At 42.8% G+C, this 22,534-nt stretch overlaps 1 protein-coding gene across 1 annotated transcript in view; it reads right to left on the reverse strand.

The window, feature by feature from the left end:
• Positions 1-6,393: 6,393 nt before the first annotated feature.
• The window catches only part of vps9d1 (VPS9 domain containing 1), a 28,268-nt gene continuing 12,127 nt past the window's right edge, over positions 6,394-22,534 (reverse strand). The window contains exons 10-17 of the mRNA XM_080876382.1: positions 22,178-22,326; positions 21,592-21,960; positions 21,360-21,489; positions 19,087-19,292; positions 17,884-17,968; positions 14,134-14,238; positions 12,058-12,174; positions 6,394-8,196 (exon numbers count right to left, since the gene is read on the reverse strand). Of these exons, the coding sequence (XP_080732508.1) occupies positions 12,063-12,174; positions 14,134-14,238; positions 17,884-17,968; positions 19,087-19,292; positions 21,360-21,489; positions 21,592-21,960; positions 22,178-22,326 (1,156 nt within the window). The 3' untranslated portion in view covers positions 6,394-8,196; positions 12,058-12,062. The remainder of the gene's footprint in view (positions 8,197-12,057; positions 12,175-14,133; positions 14,239-17,883; positions 17,969-19,086; positions 19,293-21,359; positions 21,490-21,591; positions 21,961-22,177; positions 22,327-22,534) is intronic.

The raw sequence follows: 22,534 nt of genomic DNA on the forward strand, positions 1-22,534 counted from the left end.
CATCTTTTTGCCACCTCTGTAAATCATTTCAGAAGCTTTTAGATCATCGAGGAGACGCTTTGTTTGCAGCGTGCTTCAAATGAGCAAGTTCATACAACATGTCAGACTGTTGGTTTTGGAAAGCTCAGATACAGTCAGATGATCCATCCAAGTATAGCAGCTAAACTGGATGAAAATTGCAACATTTGCCTGGTTACAGATTCAGCAGCTTGAGCAATTTCAGCCTCTTTGTAGCGCAAAAATAACGTTTTACAAACACAAATAAACAAGATATAGACAATACTGCTGACCCTGTGTACTTTGTTTTCAGGTGTATCACTGCTCAGAGGCGTGGCGTTCCCTAGAAAACTTCCCTCAGCACTGGTTAGCATTGTGGCTTGTAGGATGTTCTGCTTATCCAAACTCTCCGGTTCACCCCATAGTCCAAAGACATGTACAGCAAGTTTTAGTTATTGTAAACTGCTGTAGGTGTGACCTGTGGTTGCCTCTTACTCACTGTTAATCATTATATGGAGCTCAGGGTGTACCCACCTCCTGTCCAGCATCAGCTGGGACAGGTTAAAGCCTCCCATGAACCAAATCATCGTAGACGGAAGATAGAAGACCTGAACAGACTTCTTGGGGAATATCATGAATAGTTTCTGACACTTTCTGTTGGTTACAATTGGTATTTTCTTTGAACCCTGACTTGGGTAAAATCAGTAAAGTAAAACAAACCAGTTTTAAGCCTGGGGTTGGACTCATCAACGATGATGAGTTTAGACCTTTAAGGCAGCATTTTTCACATTTGTCCACCATGATCGGTGAGATGGCATCACACCCATCTGGTTTATTCGTTTTAACTGGCTCGAAATCACAAATGTTTGTGTCCAAAAACCTCTCATTTAGATTTGTCAGTGCAAAACTTAAAAAACAAAAGTAACTTCCTGTGTCCAGTGTCTTTCTTATTCTCCCCTCTTACTCTTAACTCTCATCTAATTGTCAACACCATTAACAAAACTGCCAGAGACAAAAAAATGAGCAGAAAATAATATTTTTTCATTTTAATTTACAGACACAGAATATCAACCAAAAGTTTTGTTCATGTCACTCAGTTCGATAAAGAAAACCTGTCTTAGTACTTGTTGGAAAAACCATTGTTGGAAAGCGCAGTGTTTGTTTCTTGTAGTGGGGGCAGGTCGGTTCACATCTCAGGAGGGAGTTTGGTGCTTTACAGAAACTCTAAATCCTTCAGGTTTCTTGGCTGCTGCTTGGTGACTCAACTTTTCAGCTTCTTCCACAGATGTGTGAAAGGATAGATGTCTGGAGACTGGTTAGTCCACTCCATGACCCTAATGTGCTTCATGCCAGAACACCCATCCATGACCATCTTCAGTGTCCTGGCTGAGGGATGGAGGTTCCACGGTGGTGGGAAGGTGGGAATGGAAGATTCTGTGCAAAGGTGTGCTTTCTACATCTAACAAGTTGAGATCAGGAGAATCTGTAACTGATTTCCACACGAACACACTCTGTGGGAGCCAGAACCGTGGCATGATCTGAAAGCATGAAAACCTTTATGTAATGTGCTTTTCAGCATTTTGGGTCGAGATTCTGCCTCCGTCCATTAATATGAAACTACCATAACATTTAGAGACTGTTCATGTCTTTTGTAAGTGAGCAAACTGAAGTATGCAAATACTTCAAGGCATTTGAGTTGATGCTAGGGTGGGGCGGCCAGGACATATTTACATCAGGCCTAGCGTGACTCTCTGTCCCGTTCACAAGCACCGGCTCGACCCCCTGTGGCCCCTTTATCTGCCAGCCATTATTCCAGACAGTGTGTCCCTTAAATAAACAGCGGATTGCGAGATGGCATTGTTGTCTTGTATGTCGTCACGCAGACATGCTGGCTCGAGAATGTAAACTTCTCATGCAAACAGATTTTTGCCAAGGATAACTGGAACTGGACCAGGAAGCAGAGAGAGGAAAGTGAGAGTAGGGTAGTAGTAGCCTCTGGAGGGGGCGGGGAGCCAGTGCGCCACAGTTTTTGTCATGAACTTGTCGGCTGACGGCCCAATTAGGCCAAATTATAATTAAGCAAAGGGAAACTCATTGGGCCCCATCTCCTCTTCGAGCTCCCTGCTTTTCTCTCCCTTCTGAAAAGGACAAAAACGGTCAAATACGCCAACGCAAACGGCCACGTTTGCTCTGCCGGTGATTCACGTCAATCTAATAGAAGAAGAAAACCGGCTTTTGTTTTAGGGGGACGAGGGGGTCACAGTCTTCTGGACTGAGGAGCGGGCAGAATGGAAATGTGGGGGTAAAGATTAGATGAAATGAGGAAATTTAACGAAGGAGATATTTCAGCGGTGGAGCTGAACCACTTTTAGTGGCAATCATGTGGTTCATGATGAGACCTCTTGCTTAAGTTCACTTGAGTTTGGGGACATTAATCTATGCACAGCATCTCAGTCAGGTCAGGTCTGGACTCTGACTGCAGCACTTTGATTCTTTTCTTCAGTTTGCTCCAAGCTTCAGCTGTGGGACAGAGTTCATGGTCCACAACTCATCATCCACCCACCACCAACATTCTTATCCTCGAGTCAAGTCGGAAACAGTCTTCCTTCTGTAGGGCACATGAAATCACAGCCCATCCAACCCTTTCACTGTCAGAGGATGTGCTATAAACCACAACACGCTACAGTATTTGCAGGGATTTTTATTTTTTGGCTGTGGTGCAGGAAGTAGAGCAGGTACTAAGTGAAAGGGCGGTGGTTCAATCCCCGGTTCCTGTTGTAAACACCGGCACCGATGAATCCCCGAGAGTGTGTGGTGTAGAAGCACTTCAGGCAGGGACGGGAATGGGTGAGCTTGCTTTAGTAAAAGCCCTCTGAGTGCTCAGCTAGAGCAGAAAAGCACACAGTCATTTGCATTTTTGAGGATAAAAATGTTTGAATGATAAATGCCGGATAAATAGATTTATTTCAATAGTGCTGAGCTGAGCAGGATAAACGGTTCCAGAAAAGCAGTTTGGTGGCGTGTGTCAAACTTCCCATCTGCTTCTGATTAAACACTGGAGCAGCTGAGACGAGAGGAATTAAAATTTTATATCAGAAGTTAAAAACAAGCCTCGATCTTGGCAGCGCGCTGCTCTGCCTTTCGTGAGAGCGGCGAGACCTCACTGAAGCAGCGCTGCAACTTTCCATTTTTGACAAACCGACACACCGCATGTTGACTCATGGGGCGACACCGTAGGCTGATAGTTTAGCTGGAGAGGCAGGTTTTTCCCTCCTGACATATCATCTCTCCCTGCCTGAGGAGGCACTGTGGAAAACAGGGTCAGAGAAGTCACCAGCCCATAAACACAGTGTCTGTGCAACAACAGCTGTCAGCATGCTCGATACTTTGGAAGTGATTAATATCGGTTTACTCACTGCAGAAGCTCGTGTCGTATCGGCGGCCAGCTTTGAGATGAGGGGAGCAGAGTCGTGCTGTCTCCACCGGAGCGTGCTCCACAGCAGCAGGACGCAGACGCTGCAGCGCGGCAGCGCTTCATATTAACCGTCTCCATTATGAACTCATTGGTTCAAAATGTGGATTGTTAAAGCGGTTTACAGCGTGACAACAGACTGAGAGAACATCTCGTGACAGCAGCCGTGTTTGGTGGAGTCACTTAGACCCAGATCTGTATCAGGACCACAGACAATGATCACGGCGGGTTTTTACTCAGTAAAACATTCACACGAGAAAATCTTTTGCTTTGGGACCATCGCACTTTGACTCGAGGTGCATCGGTCCCTGGACCTGGTTATGTTTTGGGATTCTTGTTTTGTGACTCCTGTTCAAGTTTGGGATTTTTATGGTGAAATCTGAACGTATATAAACTTGAAAGCCAGGCCAGAGCTGTTGTAAAATTTCGCTTTTTTCATTTGAGGCAATGAGCAAAATAAAGCCCATCTTATCAAAGCGGCTTTTTGAGACAGTAATCCATGCCTTTGTTACATCTAGGCTGGATTATTGTAACGTACTGTATTGTGGGGTTAGAGATGCGTCCATTAGGCGTCTGCAGGTTGTGCAAAATGCTGCAGCACGTCAAGTCTGAGCACATTACTAAGTATAAATTTAGAGGTGACCGTGCTTTTGCTGTAGCTGCTCCAAAGTTGTGGAACGATCTGCCCGTGCACATTAGGCCTCTTCTCTTTCTGAGTTTAAAACTCTTCTTAAAACATTTATTTGCTGAAGCCTTTGGCACTCTTTACGGGGTTGACTCAACTTGTTTTATCAAATTGTTTCATCGAGGAGCTCGCTGCCCTTGTTGTCTTGTTGAGTTGCAGAGTAAAAGTTACGATTCATGTTCTGATTTTTTTATTCTTTATAGCGGAAGTGAGCAGATTAGAAATGAGAATATCAGAGGGACGGCTCAGGCCGAGCAGTTTGGAGACAAAGTTAGAGAGGCGAAGCTGAGATGTGCAGAGGAGGGATAGTGGTTGAAGATGGAGCTGCCAGGGAGGAGGACAAAAAGAGGAAGACCTCAGAGAAGATTTATGGATGCGGTGAAGGAGGCCGTGCAGAGCGAGATGGACGAGGAAGCTGGGATAGGGTGAGAAGGAGGAAGGTGAGCAGCTAAAAGAAGAAGAGAGTAGTCCCGTAACATCCAGCCCTCGACATGCACAGGCAGTCCTCTCTTTTCTTGGTCCTTTCTGAAAGCCTCCCTGACATTCGACCCTGGTTTATCATTTACCTTCTTTAATCTGGACACTTTAAAATGGTCTAATAAATAATTTCACTTTGTTTTCTCTCACACATGCTTTAGTTATTCCACCACCAACAATGTTAGTTAACCAGGGAAGGGTGCAGAAAAAGGAAAAGCACTAACGTCTCCCTTTTAGCTTCAGCTACATTTATGCTGACAGTCGTGTTTGTTTGCTCTTCATGGGAACAAAATCCCCAAAAGGTTCAAACTTTTTCAGACACGACGTGTGTAACACTGCTGTTCTTATAAACGCTGCTCTGATCTTAATGTTCTCCACACCTTGAGTGAGAGCGAAAACAGCAGAACACCGGCAAGAGAGAAAACTTAAAGCGAGTGCATGCGCTCAGGTTCATGCAGCAGCGTCAGTGATGAGCCACTTGTCCTGGGTCAACTCTGTAAATGAATTGGAAAAGGGACAAAAGACACGGAGCGAGGATGGAGGGCATGCTGGGTGCTGCAGCGGCCTCTGATTCGGAGTGGCATGTTTTTTCCTCGAGTTTACAGGCTTCTGCTGTTATTCAGCCATGTGCCCATCACATCCTCCTGCTCGATCCAGGGTTCATCCTCACACAGACACCCGAACAACTGAGCGACTTAAAAACCAAACTAGGAAAAACACATCAGTGACTTTTGTTTCCCTCTGTTAATAAAGACCAGACATCTTCCAGGTTGTATCACTGATTAACGGATCACTAATTAGAGGTTACCAACCTCCATATGGCTTCTTTTTTAAATTGCAAAAGCAGGAAACTCTCCTGCACGATAATCAATAGACCAGATGTATGAAAACACACTGATCTTTCAGCTACACTTTGAACCTGCTGTGATAATCATCTGAGCTCATGCACACTGCTTAAAGAAGTTAAAAGGAACATTTTAGGAGATGAAAAAATAAATCATGCTGGCCATCTTTACTGATATGGACTCGATGTGTTAGGGATGAGCAGATGGCACATCACTTGATGGAAATGAAAATTATCAACCTACAGAGGGCCCAGAATTCAAAGTTAAAAAAAAAAAGAAAAAAAAAAAAGAAAGATGCGGTAGGTAGGCTAGTCCGTTTTGCCAACACGCAATTGCAGCAACTCAAAATAGCTCTGCCATGCTTGCATGCATGCCAGGGCGTGGCTCCTAGTTAGGAGACTGATGGTATCCTGGGGGATCACCTCTCAGGTGTGGACCAGGGCATCACTGAGCTGAGGTGCAACCTGACTGATAACGTCCCAGAGGTGTTTTATTGGATTAAGGTCAGGGAGAGGGGGGTTCGTACAAACGCGTGAACTCCAGAGAGGTTCTTTTCTATCAGACTGCAAATGTACTTATTAATGTTGTAAACTTGGATACTTGAACATGTGAAACCAACTTGCTTCCAGTGGTCATCAGAGGAACTGCAAGTTTTACAGCTTCTCCTGAAATTTTATACATTTCAGATCTTTTGAAGTTTTACTTCAACAATTTCAACATGTTGTATTCATACACAGTCAAACATCTTTACACGGACAGAAAGGGAAGTTTCACTCGTCTGGCACACTTAAGATAAAAGTCTGACATCGTTGCTAGGCTCGGGGTATCATGACTCAAAGTCAAACGCATTTTGACCATTTCATTTGAAATGTAGTTTTCCCTCTACAGGAACAAAAAAGAAAAGGAAACAAAACAAATCAACATTTCTTCTCTTTATTGTCTAATTTGTCCAACACATTCATCATTTTTAAAGTTTCACAGTACAGCAGTTCAATAAAACCGTGACTCAGTGGACAATAAATCATTTACATTAAATCGACGCCTTAGTCGTCTTTACAAAACACATTCTGACATTTTTATTAACTGTGTAAACGTTACAGAGGCAAGTCTTTATGTAATTGTCAGAAATTGTAGGCAGTAGTAAATTCTCCCCAAAAATGTCACATGTTTTGGGAGGATACAAAAAAGGGAAAAAAGATACATCCAGTAAACTGAAGTGTAAATGATTCAAACAGCTGAAGTGTAGCTCACGTTATTTGACCTGCACTGAGGATTTCTGGGATTTAAAGAGCTACTGGTTTCCACCAAATATGCAGGAAATTAATCTAAAGAAGAAAAGAAAGTGGACCCAACTGATTCTCATCCCAGCACTGAAGACTCAGCTTCCAGAGAAAAGACAAGTATCTAATATGTGTAGATGTGAGGGGAGGAAGGAGTCAAAATAAGGTTTAAAACTCTATGAAGATACAAAAAAAAGCTATGAAATAACCTGGATAATGTGAGTGTGCAGGAAAACATCCACATGAGGAGAAAAGCAACCCGAGTGCCTGCAGTTAGTAAAACCCAACCTAAACACTGCAGAGCTCCTCCTCCACTACATCTCCACCAATCACTGAGTCCGTCTGAACATCCAACACAACCTCACCTCTGAATGCCTCAAAAACACACACAAGCATTCAAAAATTATAAATGTGCGTCATTCCTTTAAAAAGAGTTTCTCTAGAACAGATGACTTTCCAAATCTCAGTCTAAGCACGCACACCCCACACTGTAAACTTCAGTAGTGCTTTTCAAATCAAACTCCTTCACATTTTAATCGTTTCCTGAATCAGATGATTAAGTTTTGACACATTATCCCTTTTCCTCATTAAAGCCCCATTCACACTGCTTTTCTTTGATGTCGATGCGACAGTTTTATTCGTCTTACTGTACGTAAACATCACTTCACTCCAAGCCTCCTGTGGATAAATGCTCAGCCCCTCCCCTCTGGAAGCAGAGGAAGCTGAAACACCAACGTGCAGCTGTGCTGGGGACTTGTAAGTCGATGAGTTTAGGAAATCTGAAGTTAAAGTCATTCATGCATAACTGGAATGTGAGCTACAAACAGCAACTGCTCTTATTAAACTGCATTTTAATAACTACATACTTGAAATAGAGCAACAATTAGTCCAACTGGTGCCAATAAAGGTGGAAATCAGCATTAGCAACGCTGTTTTCTTTCATCAGCTGGAGAGAGTAAATGAAGCCCACGGTAATTATTCTCAGTAACATGTTAACACATGAATATTTGCTTTCTGTTACAGCATTTGCCTCAGACATAGTTGGAGGAGCCTGTCAGTCCCTGCAGGGAAGCGGTCATCGTGCCGCGCTCAGGTCGCGGACACAAAAAGGTCAAAAACATTTGAGATGGAGAGAAGTAGTAGTTCAATCCTTTCTGCAGAGAAAGGCGTGTCAGAAGAAGTCTGGACAGCAAACACAGCAATCCTTGGATAAGTCCAACTTCAACCAGTCTGAAAACACAACAGGTCCCAAAGCAGGCGCTGATGGGGTCAAAAAGGCTCACCGGCACCAGTTTAGTCCCTCTGGTTGGTTAAATGTAACGTACGTCTGTATGTGTGCAAGAAAATATGCATATGCAGTTTCAGGGAGCTGCAGGTTCAGCTGGAGCCTTTATGTACTGCAGCAGGGGTCACGGGGTGAACGGAAGGATGTGCAGCAGCCTACAACACACAATGGGGAAAGATTTTACTGGCAATACATTTATAATATAATATCTACACTGCATGAGCTGCATGAGGCCATTTCTGTATCCTCCCGGATCTTATTGAAGAGGATCAAGGAAACAAGTATCCCATCTTGCAGGGGGTTTGGGTGGTGGTGGGTATTACCAAAATTCATAATACACCTTCTGAACACCAACCAGGTCAGCGGTGAGTACTTTCAGGGTAGGGTTAGATTAAAATACAAAACACAAAGCTACAAAGCTTAAATATACACATTAAAAAACACAAGGAAACAAACTAGTAGTTAAGCGTGTGCCTAACATGAAACGGGTCACTAGAGGACCAGCAGACGTCTTCTGATGAACACAGATTCATCTTTCACACTGATGAGCTAATAAACGAAACTTGTTTTGTTGCTTTCATCAGGGGCCGACTGCTCCAAACACAGTGACTGGAAACAACCAAGTGAGGAAAGGCCAAAAGGACTCTTCATTACTCTGAGCGCCTCAGAGCAGACAGCGGCAACAAGTAGAGCCATCACGTCGTTACGCATCCTCGATAATCCAGAAAAGGAGCGACTACAATACCCCATCGGCCTTTTATGGTTGAAGGGAAAAAGTACTGCAAGTAACTACAAGCAGTCTTTTATTTTAAGTTGACGTTTAAATTCAGTCAGATAATTCAGGCGTAAAGCTGTAACCACAAGGGGAGCTGTCAATGCAGACTGCAAGTCATCACGATGTAAAAAGCGTTGGTTCGGTCGTCTGTTGAAGTCCACAGATCTGGAACACACTGTTCATTTGATGCTTGCGTCTTCAGACATTTTGCTGCCGTTTCCAACTGTTTGATCTCATATTGGTACTGATTGGTTATTCAGCCTAACCAAGGACAAGGTCTGCATATTAGCTGCGGGTAGAACTACGTGCACAGTACTCACAAATATATCAAAGCTTATTTGTTATGGAAGTTTCTTTGAGCCAATTTGTGTTGCTGATGTTTTTACCAGCTTGGTGGAAACAATCACAGGTGGTACAGCTGCTCTTGGGTGATGCCTGCAAATGCAGGAAGATTGCGACTTGAAGCTCTGCAGTGATTGGTCGATAGGAGGAGCAGTAAGACTCGGGGATGAAGGAACTCTGCATTGTTATTTTTGAAATGCACGTTACAGATTTTTGAGACGGCTGCCGTGTGAAATTCACTTTGCTGCACAGGATAAAATGTTTGTAATGTTGCAGTAACATGAGTAAGCTACTCTGCAGCCACGCTAACATTTCAGTCCGGGTCAAAAACATGACGTTACCATTTTAAATCAACCGTCTGCCGTTGCCGTGTGAGCAAATTAAACAAGTATTTAACAATTTTTTAAAACTGTCAAAATCAAACTATTAGGTATTGACAACCATGAATGTACTGGTACCCACTAACACATCGTGGCATGCCCAGCTACAGTAATGTGTCAAACAGCTGCTTTTTGGTAAGCCAACATTGTAATTTGTTAGGCTTCTTGCAACAGTCGCCTAAACTCGCTGCACATTAACGATAAGTCCTCCAGTTTCCTCTGACCTGCACTTGATGTTTTGAAGGTCATATCTGAGTACAGAGAGAGACGGGCATTTGACCTTTTCAGCATTTTGCTGCAGATTGATGACTTGTAAGTCTGCTTCGTGGTTGTGTCTCTGCTCCACTGTCAGTGTTGGTAACTTTGAGTGACTAGGATTAAATACGCAGTAAGAATAACTGCTGACAGTCAGACATAACGCATGTCGACTCGTGTTTGATGACCGTTTCTTACTTCAGAGGCGGTCTGGGATTTCTATGGTACATTATTAAAAAGAAGCATTCAAATACCAATCTGAACTTTGATCATCTTTAAAGCCAAAGCCACGGAAAAGCATCTACACATCATATATAACCAGACATTCAACCTAAATCTGCTTCTCCGGCACAGAGCTGATTGCGGTTGCTGACAGCTCTGTGCAGCGCAGCAGTCCGCAGAGTTCAATACTTGGCTGTAGTGGAATGATTGTGTCACTGGGAGTTTTGGGAGACGCCAGTTGAGAAATGTCACATTTTGTAACGTGCAGTGTCATCACGCCCCATCCTGCAGAGCAGCACCTTGGGTGCCAGACAGGCCATTCAGTGACACTCTCATCCCTCGGTGTAATGCATCAGTCTCAGTCTACTTCACTCCGGCTATCGCTCCATCTCAACGACCTCTTTTCACAACTGCATCCACACTTCAAACCTTCCTCCAGATGAGCTTTTCAGAACGATGCCAAAACTGGAAATGTGTTCGCTCGTTTAACAGCAGATCAAAACACAACAAGAAGTATCCATCGGTCTGCTCGTTCAGATGAAACTGCATCATATATTTCAGGATCTGCACGTGTGCGGCACTTCCAGTGTCAGTCAACTCAGACGGGTCGTGCTGCAGCATTTTGCTGTGAAATTGGCGGCGTTCTCATTTTTCCGTGACCAATAGCACTGAATTCTGTCAGAGCAGACTTCTCTAATGTTTGTGTATAATTTTTTAAAAACTGTTTACAAACCAGACTTCTGCTGGTGGCTGACACGCAGTCCCTGAGAGCACACGGTAAGCAGGAGACAAACGGCACAAAGGAGATTTGGTTGAAGAAAAACAAAAAATAAACAGACTGGAGTCAATTTGTTCATCCGAGTGGTTGCAGGGCCTCCTGCTACAGACTCAGGTTTTACTCAGTTTTGGGACGTGAAGGCTAAGTGAGGCAGAAAGGACTTCTCACAGAGGGCTGCAGAGGGGCTAGCAGTAAAGGCTGACTCCCTGGTAAAGCCACGACGCTGAGGATGAGCTATAATAGACACAGACATGGCACTCCATAAATCCACTTTTCTTCTTTCAGTGTTTGCATGGCTTCTAATGCAGATGAAGTGCTAGCTATCTAAAGCAGAAAACTTCTGTCACGACTGGATGACTTGAGCTAATTCATCCAAACTCACAAGTTTGATCAGCCTTGTAAATTTGCCAGGCTGACAACTTCCTGCAGTACGAGCTATGCAAGCTGGAGGCAGTTAGTTGTAACTTGGCTAGCTATCCAAGGTTGCATTTGAGTTCAACTTTGTGATTAAACTAATCAGAGAAACCAGTTGTTTTTCAAACTCTAAACACCGGTCAGAGGTCACAGGTATAACGTGGTTATTAACTTTTTGTTAACCCAGGTGTTCTGGTTCAGGCTCTGCGTGCACTCACATAAAAGGGGGCAAATATATTTATTTTACAGTGACAGCTGCAAATAAACTGCACGCAGTTCAACATTAAAGGTTACTCAGTATGTTCAGCGCCGACTCTGCACCAGTCTGTGTGTTTTAATCTGTATTCTTGTAGCTGCCACAGCAGAAGTGTCAGATTCAGTGTCAGCGAACTGTTTTAGCGTCACCATCTGAATGGAGGCAAATTCCAGTGACACTTTGCACTGCTGTAACTTTACAGCTGGGCTTCATTTGGCCGCATCAGTCAGGCATGGCTCAACAGTACATATGTGATAACACCAAGATAAATTTTTACATGATTTTAATAAGTTGCTATACCAACACTATGTGTTTATGTTCCCTAATGCACACAACAATGAGACGAGCCCAAACACGTCTGACTGTCAGAGGCACGTCAGGCTCTGATGTTTTACTTGCAGCTGACCAGGTTGCGTTCACAGGTTACCTCACTGACCCATTAATCTCACTGATGCATCCCTCAGGTAGATGGTAATGAAAAGCTTATTCTCTGCAGGATGTTTAAGTCACTGTGCAATAACACGAATGTCACAATAACCTTTACAGAAAAGCTCATCTTCAAAGCATCCATGTTATGTATGGATATCCCCTTACCTGTTTCATATAAGCTTTCCCGCAGGAAGCTGAGCTACGCCGGGCTGCAGAGACTCAACATAGGCCAAAGCACTCTGCATGGAGGTGAGGCAGTATCCCTCCTCTCCTATCAAATAGCTGAAACAGAGAAGTGGATGATAGTAAAAGGTTTTATAGTATTACACTAACAATTTTTCTCCACTTTTGGAGTTATGAACACATTACACGGTGAGCAGGCTGAGCAAAAGAAAGTCATGGATGCTATATGAAAAGATCAAGTCATAACCAAGGAGGTTTTTAGAGACAGCAGACGAGATGCAGACGAGGCCAGGACTCAACTCTGAGTCCGGGGCTAAGAGGATCGAGACACGAGAGGGGACAGAAAGAGGAAAGCGATAAGATGCTTATCGCTCAGCTGTTATCTGGAAATTCTGAACAAAACGTGCATTTGAAGGAAAAAAGGAGAAGAAACATTTTGTGAAGCCACTACAGTTAGCGGGATTTCTGCATCAATTACTCATAAAATGCTCTCCGATCTTTATCCAAGTCACAATCATAGACAAACTGATCAGGGTAGCGGCGCACAAACAGTTGCACTTTCATGTTATCAGTGAACACAGCGTTTAATCCTTCACACTGCAGACTAAAAACTAAGTTAACTCCTTAATTAATGAATTTACAGTCAGCTTTTTTTCCCTCAGATGAAAATATCAGAGACATTTGTGGCTGAGTTTAAAGTCAAACTTCTTTTTACTGCTCTGATTTGAGTTAAGTGTACGTTGTGATTCGAGGTCAGTTATTCTTTTAAAAACCCATCTTTCTATACTTTTCATGCAGCTTTTACTTCAACGCATTTCTGTGAGAACGGGAGTCTCTCCTCTAACATGAATGATCTAAACTCAAGGACTTTATTTGCACTTTTATAGAGAAGAAAACCAAATCCCAAATATCCTGACATTCCTCAGCCAATGCCAGTCTAACCAACCGGCTTTTACAATCCACTCTTTTTGGAGATATGACGAGACCTTTTGGGTGTGGTGTGTAAACTCACATGCTACTCTGCCAAAGACGTATGGCTCAAGCAGAACAGCACTTAGCTGCTTCTGGTGACATGAGCGTGCTCTGCACCGATCATCATCAGAAAAGAACAAAACTTCAGCCTGAAAAACATTTGATTTGGATTTTTAACCCTGACAAAGATGAAAACTGGAAGCACTGCTGTTGCTTTGTGTTTATTTAGATCTGCACAGAAGACCCAGTGTCAGCATCATTTCTCATGGTCAGTGTGTTTGCTATTTATTGTCACGTTTGTGTCTCCAGCAGACATCGAGCAGTCAGATTCTAATCAACATAATTCTGAATTCCGTTTTATTTGATGAAATATTTGTGACTTCGATAACAATAATGTTCTCAAGTAAGGATATTTTTAGCCAGCTAGCTCTAATTTAGCTACTCTGCACAAACAGGGCCAACGTTAGCTGCCCAGTTTAAAATAACCATCAGCAACTTCTCAGATGAGTCTGAATGAACTAGCAGGCTAGCTAGTCTTCAGTATCATTAGCTAGAAGAAAGAAATTTGGTTTAGATTTGATTCCAAAATCCAAACTCTCCCTCCACATAAAGAATATACAGCCGATGCCGACTGCAGTCTTCACCCGAGGGCCTGAAACGCTACAGCCAACTATCAGCCCCTGTTTGTTTGCTCACTAACGCTGTCACTGGCACCACCTGAAGCCACAGTGTTTTCTTGTCCTTTTGCGGTGGTGTGCTGGTTGTCGTCAGTGATTGGCTGACTCTGATCTACCTTTAGCCATTGTTGCTCACTGCTGGATGGAAGCGCGACGCAAAGCAAAGCTTTAGTTTTGTCCTTCATATAGAATCACTACAAGAGGCAACTAAGAGAGCTGAGGAAGGTCTCATTACAGCCTTTCAGACAAAAAGTTTCTTAATTTTAAACTTGGGAATAAATAAGATTTTACTGAGCGGCAGCATGTTAACAAAATACTCACGTTTTACTGTTATTTTATGTATTTATGCACCAAACTGTAAGTTTATCTGCTCCCAGGGACATCATCACTTTCCATGCGGATGACTCACCCTTCATGAATGAACTCCTCCAAAGCAGCACATTCAGACACCAGCTGAGGACACTGACACCGCAGAGCCACGTAGGACAGGATGGGTAACAGGTCGTCTGCACCGCTGTCAGAGGAAAGGAAGGAAGGAGGCGGTAAGTTCAAGTAAGAGGGAAAAACAAAAGCAAATAAATAAAGATGAAGGGAAAAAAAGAGTGACATTCACAGAGTATGACTGCATGCACTCTCCAGGGGACTGAAAGGAAACTAAATCAAACGTAGCTCTTAACGGGATGCCTGTTCGGGGATGGAAATGATAAAGCTTTTTTTCCTCCCCCCTCCTTCCCCCTTTGCTCCCTTTCTGAGATCTGTTGGGAGGACAAATTGCAGCCTGGGAGATGATGACAGCTTGATAGCATTTTCCCTGTGTGCAGACAGTGACCATTTGTTTATCAGGACTCACACGCAGGGCTAACTGCTCGTTTGCTAGTTTGCGTGAGAAGGCAGGTTGCTGGCCCTCCACTGACCCGGTGCACATGCAACTGGATACTCTCCTCCTGCGGGTTCTGGAAGGTGTGGACGAGCTCATGTAACCGCTGGGAGCCGGACCTCACATACTCACACAATCGCAAGCCCTGAACTCTAATCTTCAGAGTTCACTACTGTAAACATACACATCGATCGCTCACACGAAAACTGGTGTCTCTGCATTCCAAGGATACAATGCAGTCCAGCCACATGCACAAGTACTGATCTCTCAGGGAAGATTAGGCCACATTATGGCTTTGCAGGGCTCTTTAGTGGACAACAAGTTTAAAAATGCAAACGGCAGAAGCAGAAAGACAGAAAATTCCCCGATTAAACGGATGTAGAGGGAATACAGAGGATCACAATAGAAGAGGAAGGAAAAAAAAGGACTAGATGGCTTTTCACAGAATAAAAAGACGACAACTAGTACAAAAAACAAAACAACAAACCACCAACTAAAACTAGATTCTAAAGAGTAAGGGTAAAGGCCAGGAAAAATAATTCTAATTTGGTTATACAAAGAATTTATTTTACAGTGAAAGCAAAAAATACCCCAAAGGAAACCCGTCTAAATTCTGAGGGAATATTTAATTGAACTAGTGTTGTTGGGTCAATGATCAATGAAAAGACCAACAACATTCGGAGGGATCTCCAACAGCCTGTTAACGATCATCCTGAATAACAGCCAGAATCATTTTTTAAATATATCTGCCACACTAACATTTCAGGTCGTGTCTGGTAATATAAGTGAAGGAGACGTGAGCCAATATGCGCACACGGCACCATTTGAAATTAATCCATGTGTGGGTAGCAGCTACATTAGTCCATCATCAGCATCTCAAAACTAAAGCAAGAAGAACAGAATGAGGATGTTTCTGTCTGCTTTGATTTTAAAGTAGAGCTTAACGGGCCTCCTCACTTGCAGAGACACTGGTTTGTCCAAGATTTACTGGTGAGAGATTCCACTGTGTGCAAGGGGTGGGTATGGTGAAAAATCAGAGAGGCAGGTGAGCAATTTTACAAATACACAGTAAAATCAGACTGAATCACTTCAGGTAACTGTGGACCAAAAGTAGAGAAGAGCCTGGAAAATGTTGCGAGGTACTAGCACTTAAACTGTTAGGCTAGATCCTTTATTATATGTGAGCGAGACTCTGTTGGTATAGCACACCTTCGCCTTTATCACACTGGAAATGGGAAACAGTCCCAACCCTAATCCCAGTGCGAGTCTGGGTGAAATAGGACAAAATGGCTATGATATAAAAATATTAATTTTTAAGGTAAAGCAGGAAGCGCCGTGATGTGAAGTTTAAATTACATTTTGTCGCTGTATTTTTCTTAAACAAATTTTCTATATACTGAACAACAAAACACCAGCTAAAGCCAAAGCACACAAATAGTGACCAGATGCATCTTTGGAAGACAAAGCTGGGGGACCAGTCAGGCACCGAAACGCTGCAGCAGATCAATCCATACGGAAACACGCAGCGAACAATAAATAGTGCGCTTCAGTGTTGTTGCACTGGTGTACTCGATATACACAAGGAGAGATAAATATGCAATATAAACATAAATATTAACACATACACACACACTCTGTCTGTGAAACATCTTGATTAGATTTTTAAAAAACGACTTTCCAATCTGAGTCAGGCCTTGGATTAAAAACACCCACTCTGTGAGTCACAGTGACATCCACAAAGGCAACCTGTATTTAAAAGGGACTAAGAAAAGCAGTCACATATGGCCCTGCACTGAGCTGCAATCAGCAAAGAAAAACATGCCAGCGCTGGCAGTCTGGGGCCAAAGTCCAGTCCAACCTGGAGATTTCATCTTTACTACAAGATGGTAACAAAGCTCTGTGAAATCTAAAATAGTCACCGATTGAAATGTCTGCTGTGGCAGGACACAGCGTGATTCGTGTTTCCACATAACAAGTGCAGCGTGATTAGGTTTGCATTTCTTGGAGAGACATTTGTTGCCCAGTTGTTTCTTTTAGCGTCGTGAGGGTACACATCAAAATCCCTCAACGTCACAACTTTTCTGGATCAAAAGCTTTGAGAAGTGCTGCGCCCAATCAACTCTTCCACTGCCGTGTCTCATCACGTCACAAGCGCTCCGATGCAAAGAGACAGATATGGAGCAGGAGACACTGCCTCAGCCGCTCAACAACAACAACAACTGGAGTGTACAAAGAAGAAAACGTATCCAAGAGCTTTCTGAAGGAGGAAGATGTTTTCCCCCTTGACTCTTGGAGCAAACAGGATTTTTACAAGCATTAATCACACATAAAACCCATTTAAAAGCTGCTGACATATCCCCCCTAGGTTTTGAGTCGACTGTTACGAGTCCTATTATAAAACGTCTAACCTTAACTTAAGTGTGGTCCTTTTAACAGCCTCATAAATGCTCTTATTCTAGGACTATGATCCCCACCCATTCAGTAAAGGAAATCCAGCGTCTGTTTGTTTACTTGCGGTCACTAGAAGTCTCAGTCTCTGTTTGCATAAATAATAATGCCAAAATACTGTCAGCCCAAATTACAGATGAAGCCCAAACTCATGCTGATTTTAACACGTTCTCTAGCGGATACAGTTCAGCGATAATACGAAGCCACGATGAGAAATATGCAGAGCTCGGCTGCCATTTATTTTACAAAGTTTTGGTCCAACTCTGTCAACAAAGAACGCGTTTAATTTGCTGAACCCTATGCATGCTACAACCTACTGAGCATTTGTCTCTGGGTATCACTGTTCAGTCCACAAAACTCCATCCCTTTTCATTTATTCCCCAAACCTCCTCACTGGACCATGGTGTGTTCCAGGCTCAGCCAGGACGACCCACTTTTGGGCCTGGTCAGGAAGAGGCGCTCTACAGGAGGGTAACAGACCCAAGACAGCGCCTGCTGTGCCAGACCTAAATGAGCAGTGATGAGAGCTGACAGGGCAGCTACCAAGGCAGGGACCCCTTAAATGATGTTTGGGTACTTATGAGCGGATCTCGGAAGAGTCTTTCCCTTCCTATTAGGAGGAATATGCAATGAGGAAAGGGCTTTCATTTAAGTTTAATGAGGTGTACTTTATAGCAATTCAACTAAAAGAACAATACACCACTGTGTTGTATAACTGTTGCATTGTTTCTCAGTTACATTTGTCATTTTTGTGTGTTAGTGAAAAAGAAAGATTGGTCAGTGCAGTACCACAGTAAAGGCCCAGATACTTACTGGAGCTGATCATTTACTCACATGGCCGCTGTTTTGGGAGTCGCGTCCCCTTCATGAAGACACCTGTAATCCTCGGCACAGGCACAGATCAGGCGTAACGTCCTCACTGGAACAAAACACAAGAAACGATAAAACTCATGGAGCACTGCAATACAGACTGAATGCTTCAAATATAATATAAGATATCGAAGTATTGACCCAGTAATTAGAGATAGCAGCCAGAGAAACAGGTTTGGATGCAAAGTTGAGAGGAAAGAAAAAAACAAAGGGCGCATTGGGACATTAAACAGATGCGTTGGGACAAAGTGTTACAGACAGATGAATCTTATTTGGAGTTTGAGGTATTCTGATGAGAAAGAACGTGCTCGGAAATATCTGACATGTTACATGGAGCAGGTGTGAACGCCTCGGGCGCTGCAGTGGAGGGAACGGCCATAGACCTCGCAGGCTATTTCCCCCTACAGCAGGACAATGACCTAAAGCAGACTGTGTGACAGGAGCAGGCAGTAGGCTGATATTCTGTTTATAATGAGTCAGCCCACACAGTCATTAGATTTCAGCTGCTGTGAGAACAGACCGACTGTCAAAGGTCTGTGAGACTGACAAAAATGGATTCAAAGCAAAGTTTAAGGTACAAAATTATTATTTCAATCATTTACTGAACAAAATGTTTTTTTCTGGGTTTAGTGCAAATACATAAATGCTGGTTTAGAGTGACATCAGAGACCATCTGGCCAAGAACTGTTTATCTTTAAAGCTCACAAGAAGAATTGACTTATGCCTTCTTCACTCTGAGGACGTGCACCTAACGGCTGGCTGCCCTCACACTTTACAGATGCAGAGAGCTTTTAGTAAAGTTTAATGCTGATGAATAATAACACTTAGTTTTCTATAAATGTGAGGTCTTATGATTAAAAACAGACTGAATTTAAAATTCAAAAGGACACGTCACCAGTCACCAAAGAGTTTCGAACAAACATGAAACCCTTCTAACGAAGCAAAATTAAATGTTTTTTGTACCTTTCAAAACCTGCAAATACTAAAATAAAAATTAGCGTGAGGAGGTTAGAGGCAGAGCAGTACCAAGCCTCAGGCCATGGTTTTCTGCCAGAAAAGGGTGTATTTCTTCTTTCAATTGGAATTAATCCTCTCTTAAGAGCAGCTTTCCATCCCAAAACTCTGCCTTTGTGTAAACGAGAATAAAAACAACACAATCTGACTCACCAATGCATTCCAGTTTCCTCTGTGGACATCGGTCATGAATGAGAAGTTTGAGCTCCTGGATAGCAGACCCGTAGGGGTAGGAACCTTGTGGGGAACCGGTATTTTGGGGAAACAGTTTCAAGGGAATGCCGATATCTCTAGGTGAAACATCGCTGTACAGCTTCACACTGGTCTCGTAGGCCTCCTCCCTTTCTACATACACCTTCCTGAAATCAAAGACATATGGCTCCAGAGCGAAATCCAACAAACGGACAAATAACTAAATGATGGAAACGGAGCAAAGAATGATACAAGTCTGGGAAGCGTCACATGAAAACCTGGTAGTGGTTGTGTAGGGGGTACATTTTGGATATTTAAACTCCAGGTTATTCCTAGTCGATGGCAGAATGAGGAATAATTTTTTAAAGCTTTCCTGGAAACTAAGCTGGATAACTGTCACAGACTGAGCTCCTGCTGTCTAATTGATTAAAAACATACCCTAAAGTGGAATAAAAACCCCAGAATCAAGAAGCTTTTCTTATTTCTTGACGTGGTTGTTAATATTTAGAACATGAGCACAACACATCGCTCTTCCACAGGATCATTGTCTGACACCCTCATACCTGCTTAACATAAAACTCAACAAAAATAGTTCCACTTTAGCTTCTAGCTAAAATTAGGGCACATCACCACGAGACACTGCAGAGCAGAATTCTTGCTATTCCACTTCTTATTTCTGCAATAAAGTAAAAAGTATAGCAAGTTGATGCATAATTATTAGTATCAATAAAACTTAAAATTCTCCTCCGTCATTCAAGAAACGATACAGCTTCCATGTGGTAACAGTGGACTGTATATAAAGGATGAACACAGCCATGGTGATGCAGGTGATGTCACCTTTCTGAAGTCTCCAGCTGAGCGTTCGTGTTTTGAAATCATGCATCAGCGCAGGGCGGGTCTGACCGACAAACACAGGGATACTGCTGAAGATCGGATCTCAAATTCCTTTCAAGCTGTTTCTGACATAAAATCTTTAAACTCTAATTTTCTGGCTTCTTGCAAGAGCTTTTTTAAATTTTATTTTAAACATATTTTTTATATTTATCTTAATTATCTAAATCACCCAGCTCACTTCAGTGCCACGACACCAACTACCACTGAATTTGTTTGAATCCAGCTAAACTAAAGGTTGAGTATAGGAAATGCGGAAAATTAATGGCACAGCACACAACTGGGAATCAAATATAAACCACAATAATGTTAGAAGTACCATCACAGTCAACTACAGCGAAATCTGCAACACAAACAAGTTGAGAACCCAACCAGAGAACAGCAGATGAGGGAAGCTGAGCAAAAACAAGAGCAGCACTGCCCCATGCTGGTCAGAGACCTTGACCCACTGGTTAAATGAACTTTTTAAGTGTTTTTACACAGTCTGAAAGCTACATTTGTAGCAGCCTTTTCCATCCAGTTTAAGCAGACAGCATAACATACGTCTAAGACTCATTTCTCTCTGCATGCAGCCTGTTTTGATCCATTTCTCTACTCTGCAGCAACCTTTTAAATTCAGGTAAACGTTTTCACAAATTACCTCTAGATCTGAACCGGCACGTGCACTGCACCTGTGTTTTCCTAAGAGCACCGTCTCACACCCTACACTCTGTGACAGAAGAACATTTTGCTAACAGTAAGTTAGTGAGTTTAATTAAGGCTGTAAAAAGCTAAAATTGTGTATTATTATTTGCACTAAGTAGCAGTTTGCATGACTGCTCAACAGTGAAGTCATTACTATACAGTATTTGTCACATTTCTTTTACGTGACAATAAATGACTCTTTGAATTTTGTTGGGGATTTAAAGATGTCACCAACACTAATTAATGCCTCCTAGTGTTTCGTCCCACACTAAAACTTAAATTTAATAAATATGGGTGATAAAGGGACAACAATGTTAGAAACATGTTAACTTGTTTTATCTTATTTTTTCTTCACAACCTTAAAAATATCTGTTTTATGGGAACTCAGACTTTTAACGACCTGCAGGAAGCCAAGCTTAAATTTCGGTGTTCAAATCTGGATGAATAATCTATTAGAAGCAGTAAGGCAGTTACTTAATAGTATGTATAATTTAATATTTAATAGGAAAGCAGTTTCTATGCACTATATTTCTCAAGAATTTGGTTACATTTGGCCATAGTGGATTATAAGATCTCTATTATCTAAACAGCTCTTTGATTATTGGTGTTTCGGCACCTTTGTGCCTCTGGCACAGAACTGAGGATTACAGGTGCACTACCTGAAAAGAGCCACTAGGGCGCTCCACAGAGGTGTGAAGAAGGCTTCCTCAATGCTGGCGAGACACAGGTCCTTAAAGCTGGCAGTGTTTAGGCACTCAAAGGACAGCAAACACAAAGACAGAAGCTGATCTGAAAGACAGAACACAGCCGTATCATTTAACTCCCATCAATGAATGCAAATGTCGTGACAAGAGAAGAGTTTGCTGTTCCAAAACAACAAGCTGTGCTCACCGATTGCAATATGAACGTCCTTGACGACAGCTTTCAGGTGTTCTTTAAGCGCTCTCTTCTCCAGCTCCTGGACGTGGCTCTCATCCTGCTCCAGCGGCACAGAAAAATCGCAGACCGAATCTGAATCCGAGGCAGTGTCGTCTGTGCTGCTGGGGGGTTGAACCCAATCCATCTGAGTCACAAACTGCTCCAGATCTTCAAATGAGTTCTCCCGGTCCATTGTCCCCTGCTCGCTGGGCTCCTCCGCCTCTTCCTCCTCATATTTAGGGATGAGGTTGTGGGAGCGCGAGGGAGAAATCAAGGAGTCTGTGCTGAAGCTCTTTACACTTTGGGTACTACATGCTGTCCTGACTGGTCTCTTCGGAGTCTCTGTGTGATTCAGAACATGTCACCATTAACGTAACTTGGTTCACTCCAATTAACAGCATCACGAGTCCAGAACCTCTAAATGCTGCCCATACAGAGTAGAGCTGAATCCAGTGTTCTGTCTCAAATCCTCATTAACAAAAATTTAAACTAGTTTGCACAAAAAAGAAGCCAAGAGAACATAAATATGAACCCACTGTCTTCCAAACCAACCCCTTACCTGGATGAAGTGGGTTGTGAATGCTGTGACGTGGTCTCAGTGGCATGGCGGGACTCTTAGGGAGACCTTTACTAACGATGGGGTACAGCCGGTTGTAAACTCGGTACTGATGTTTCCTCAGCAGCTTCACAACTGGGTGGTCGGACCGGCTGAGGACACAGTTAAGAGCGATAACAGAATCCACTGACGATGCAAAATCAGAAACGGCTGTGGGATAACACAATTTAAAAACTTTCCAAGTCCACAGATTAATAACAAACTGTGCTCCAGAAATCATTAAAGATCATTAAATGACTGAACATCTTTTAGAAGGTTCATTATCATTCATCTGTAAATACTCTGCACTACATTGTGTTT

Source organism: Rhamphochromis sp. 'chilingali' (genome assembly GCF_963969265.1).
Source record: "Rhamphochromis sp. 'chilingali' genome assembly, chromosome: 2".
Classification (NCBI taxonomy): Eukaryota; Metazoa; Chordata; class Actinopteri; order Cichliformes; family Cichlidae; genus Rhamphochromis; species Rhamphochromis sp. 'chilingali'.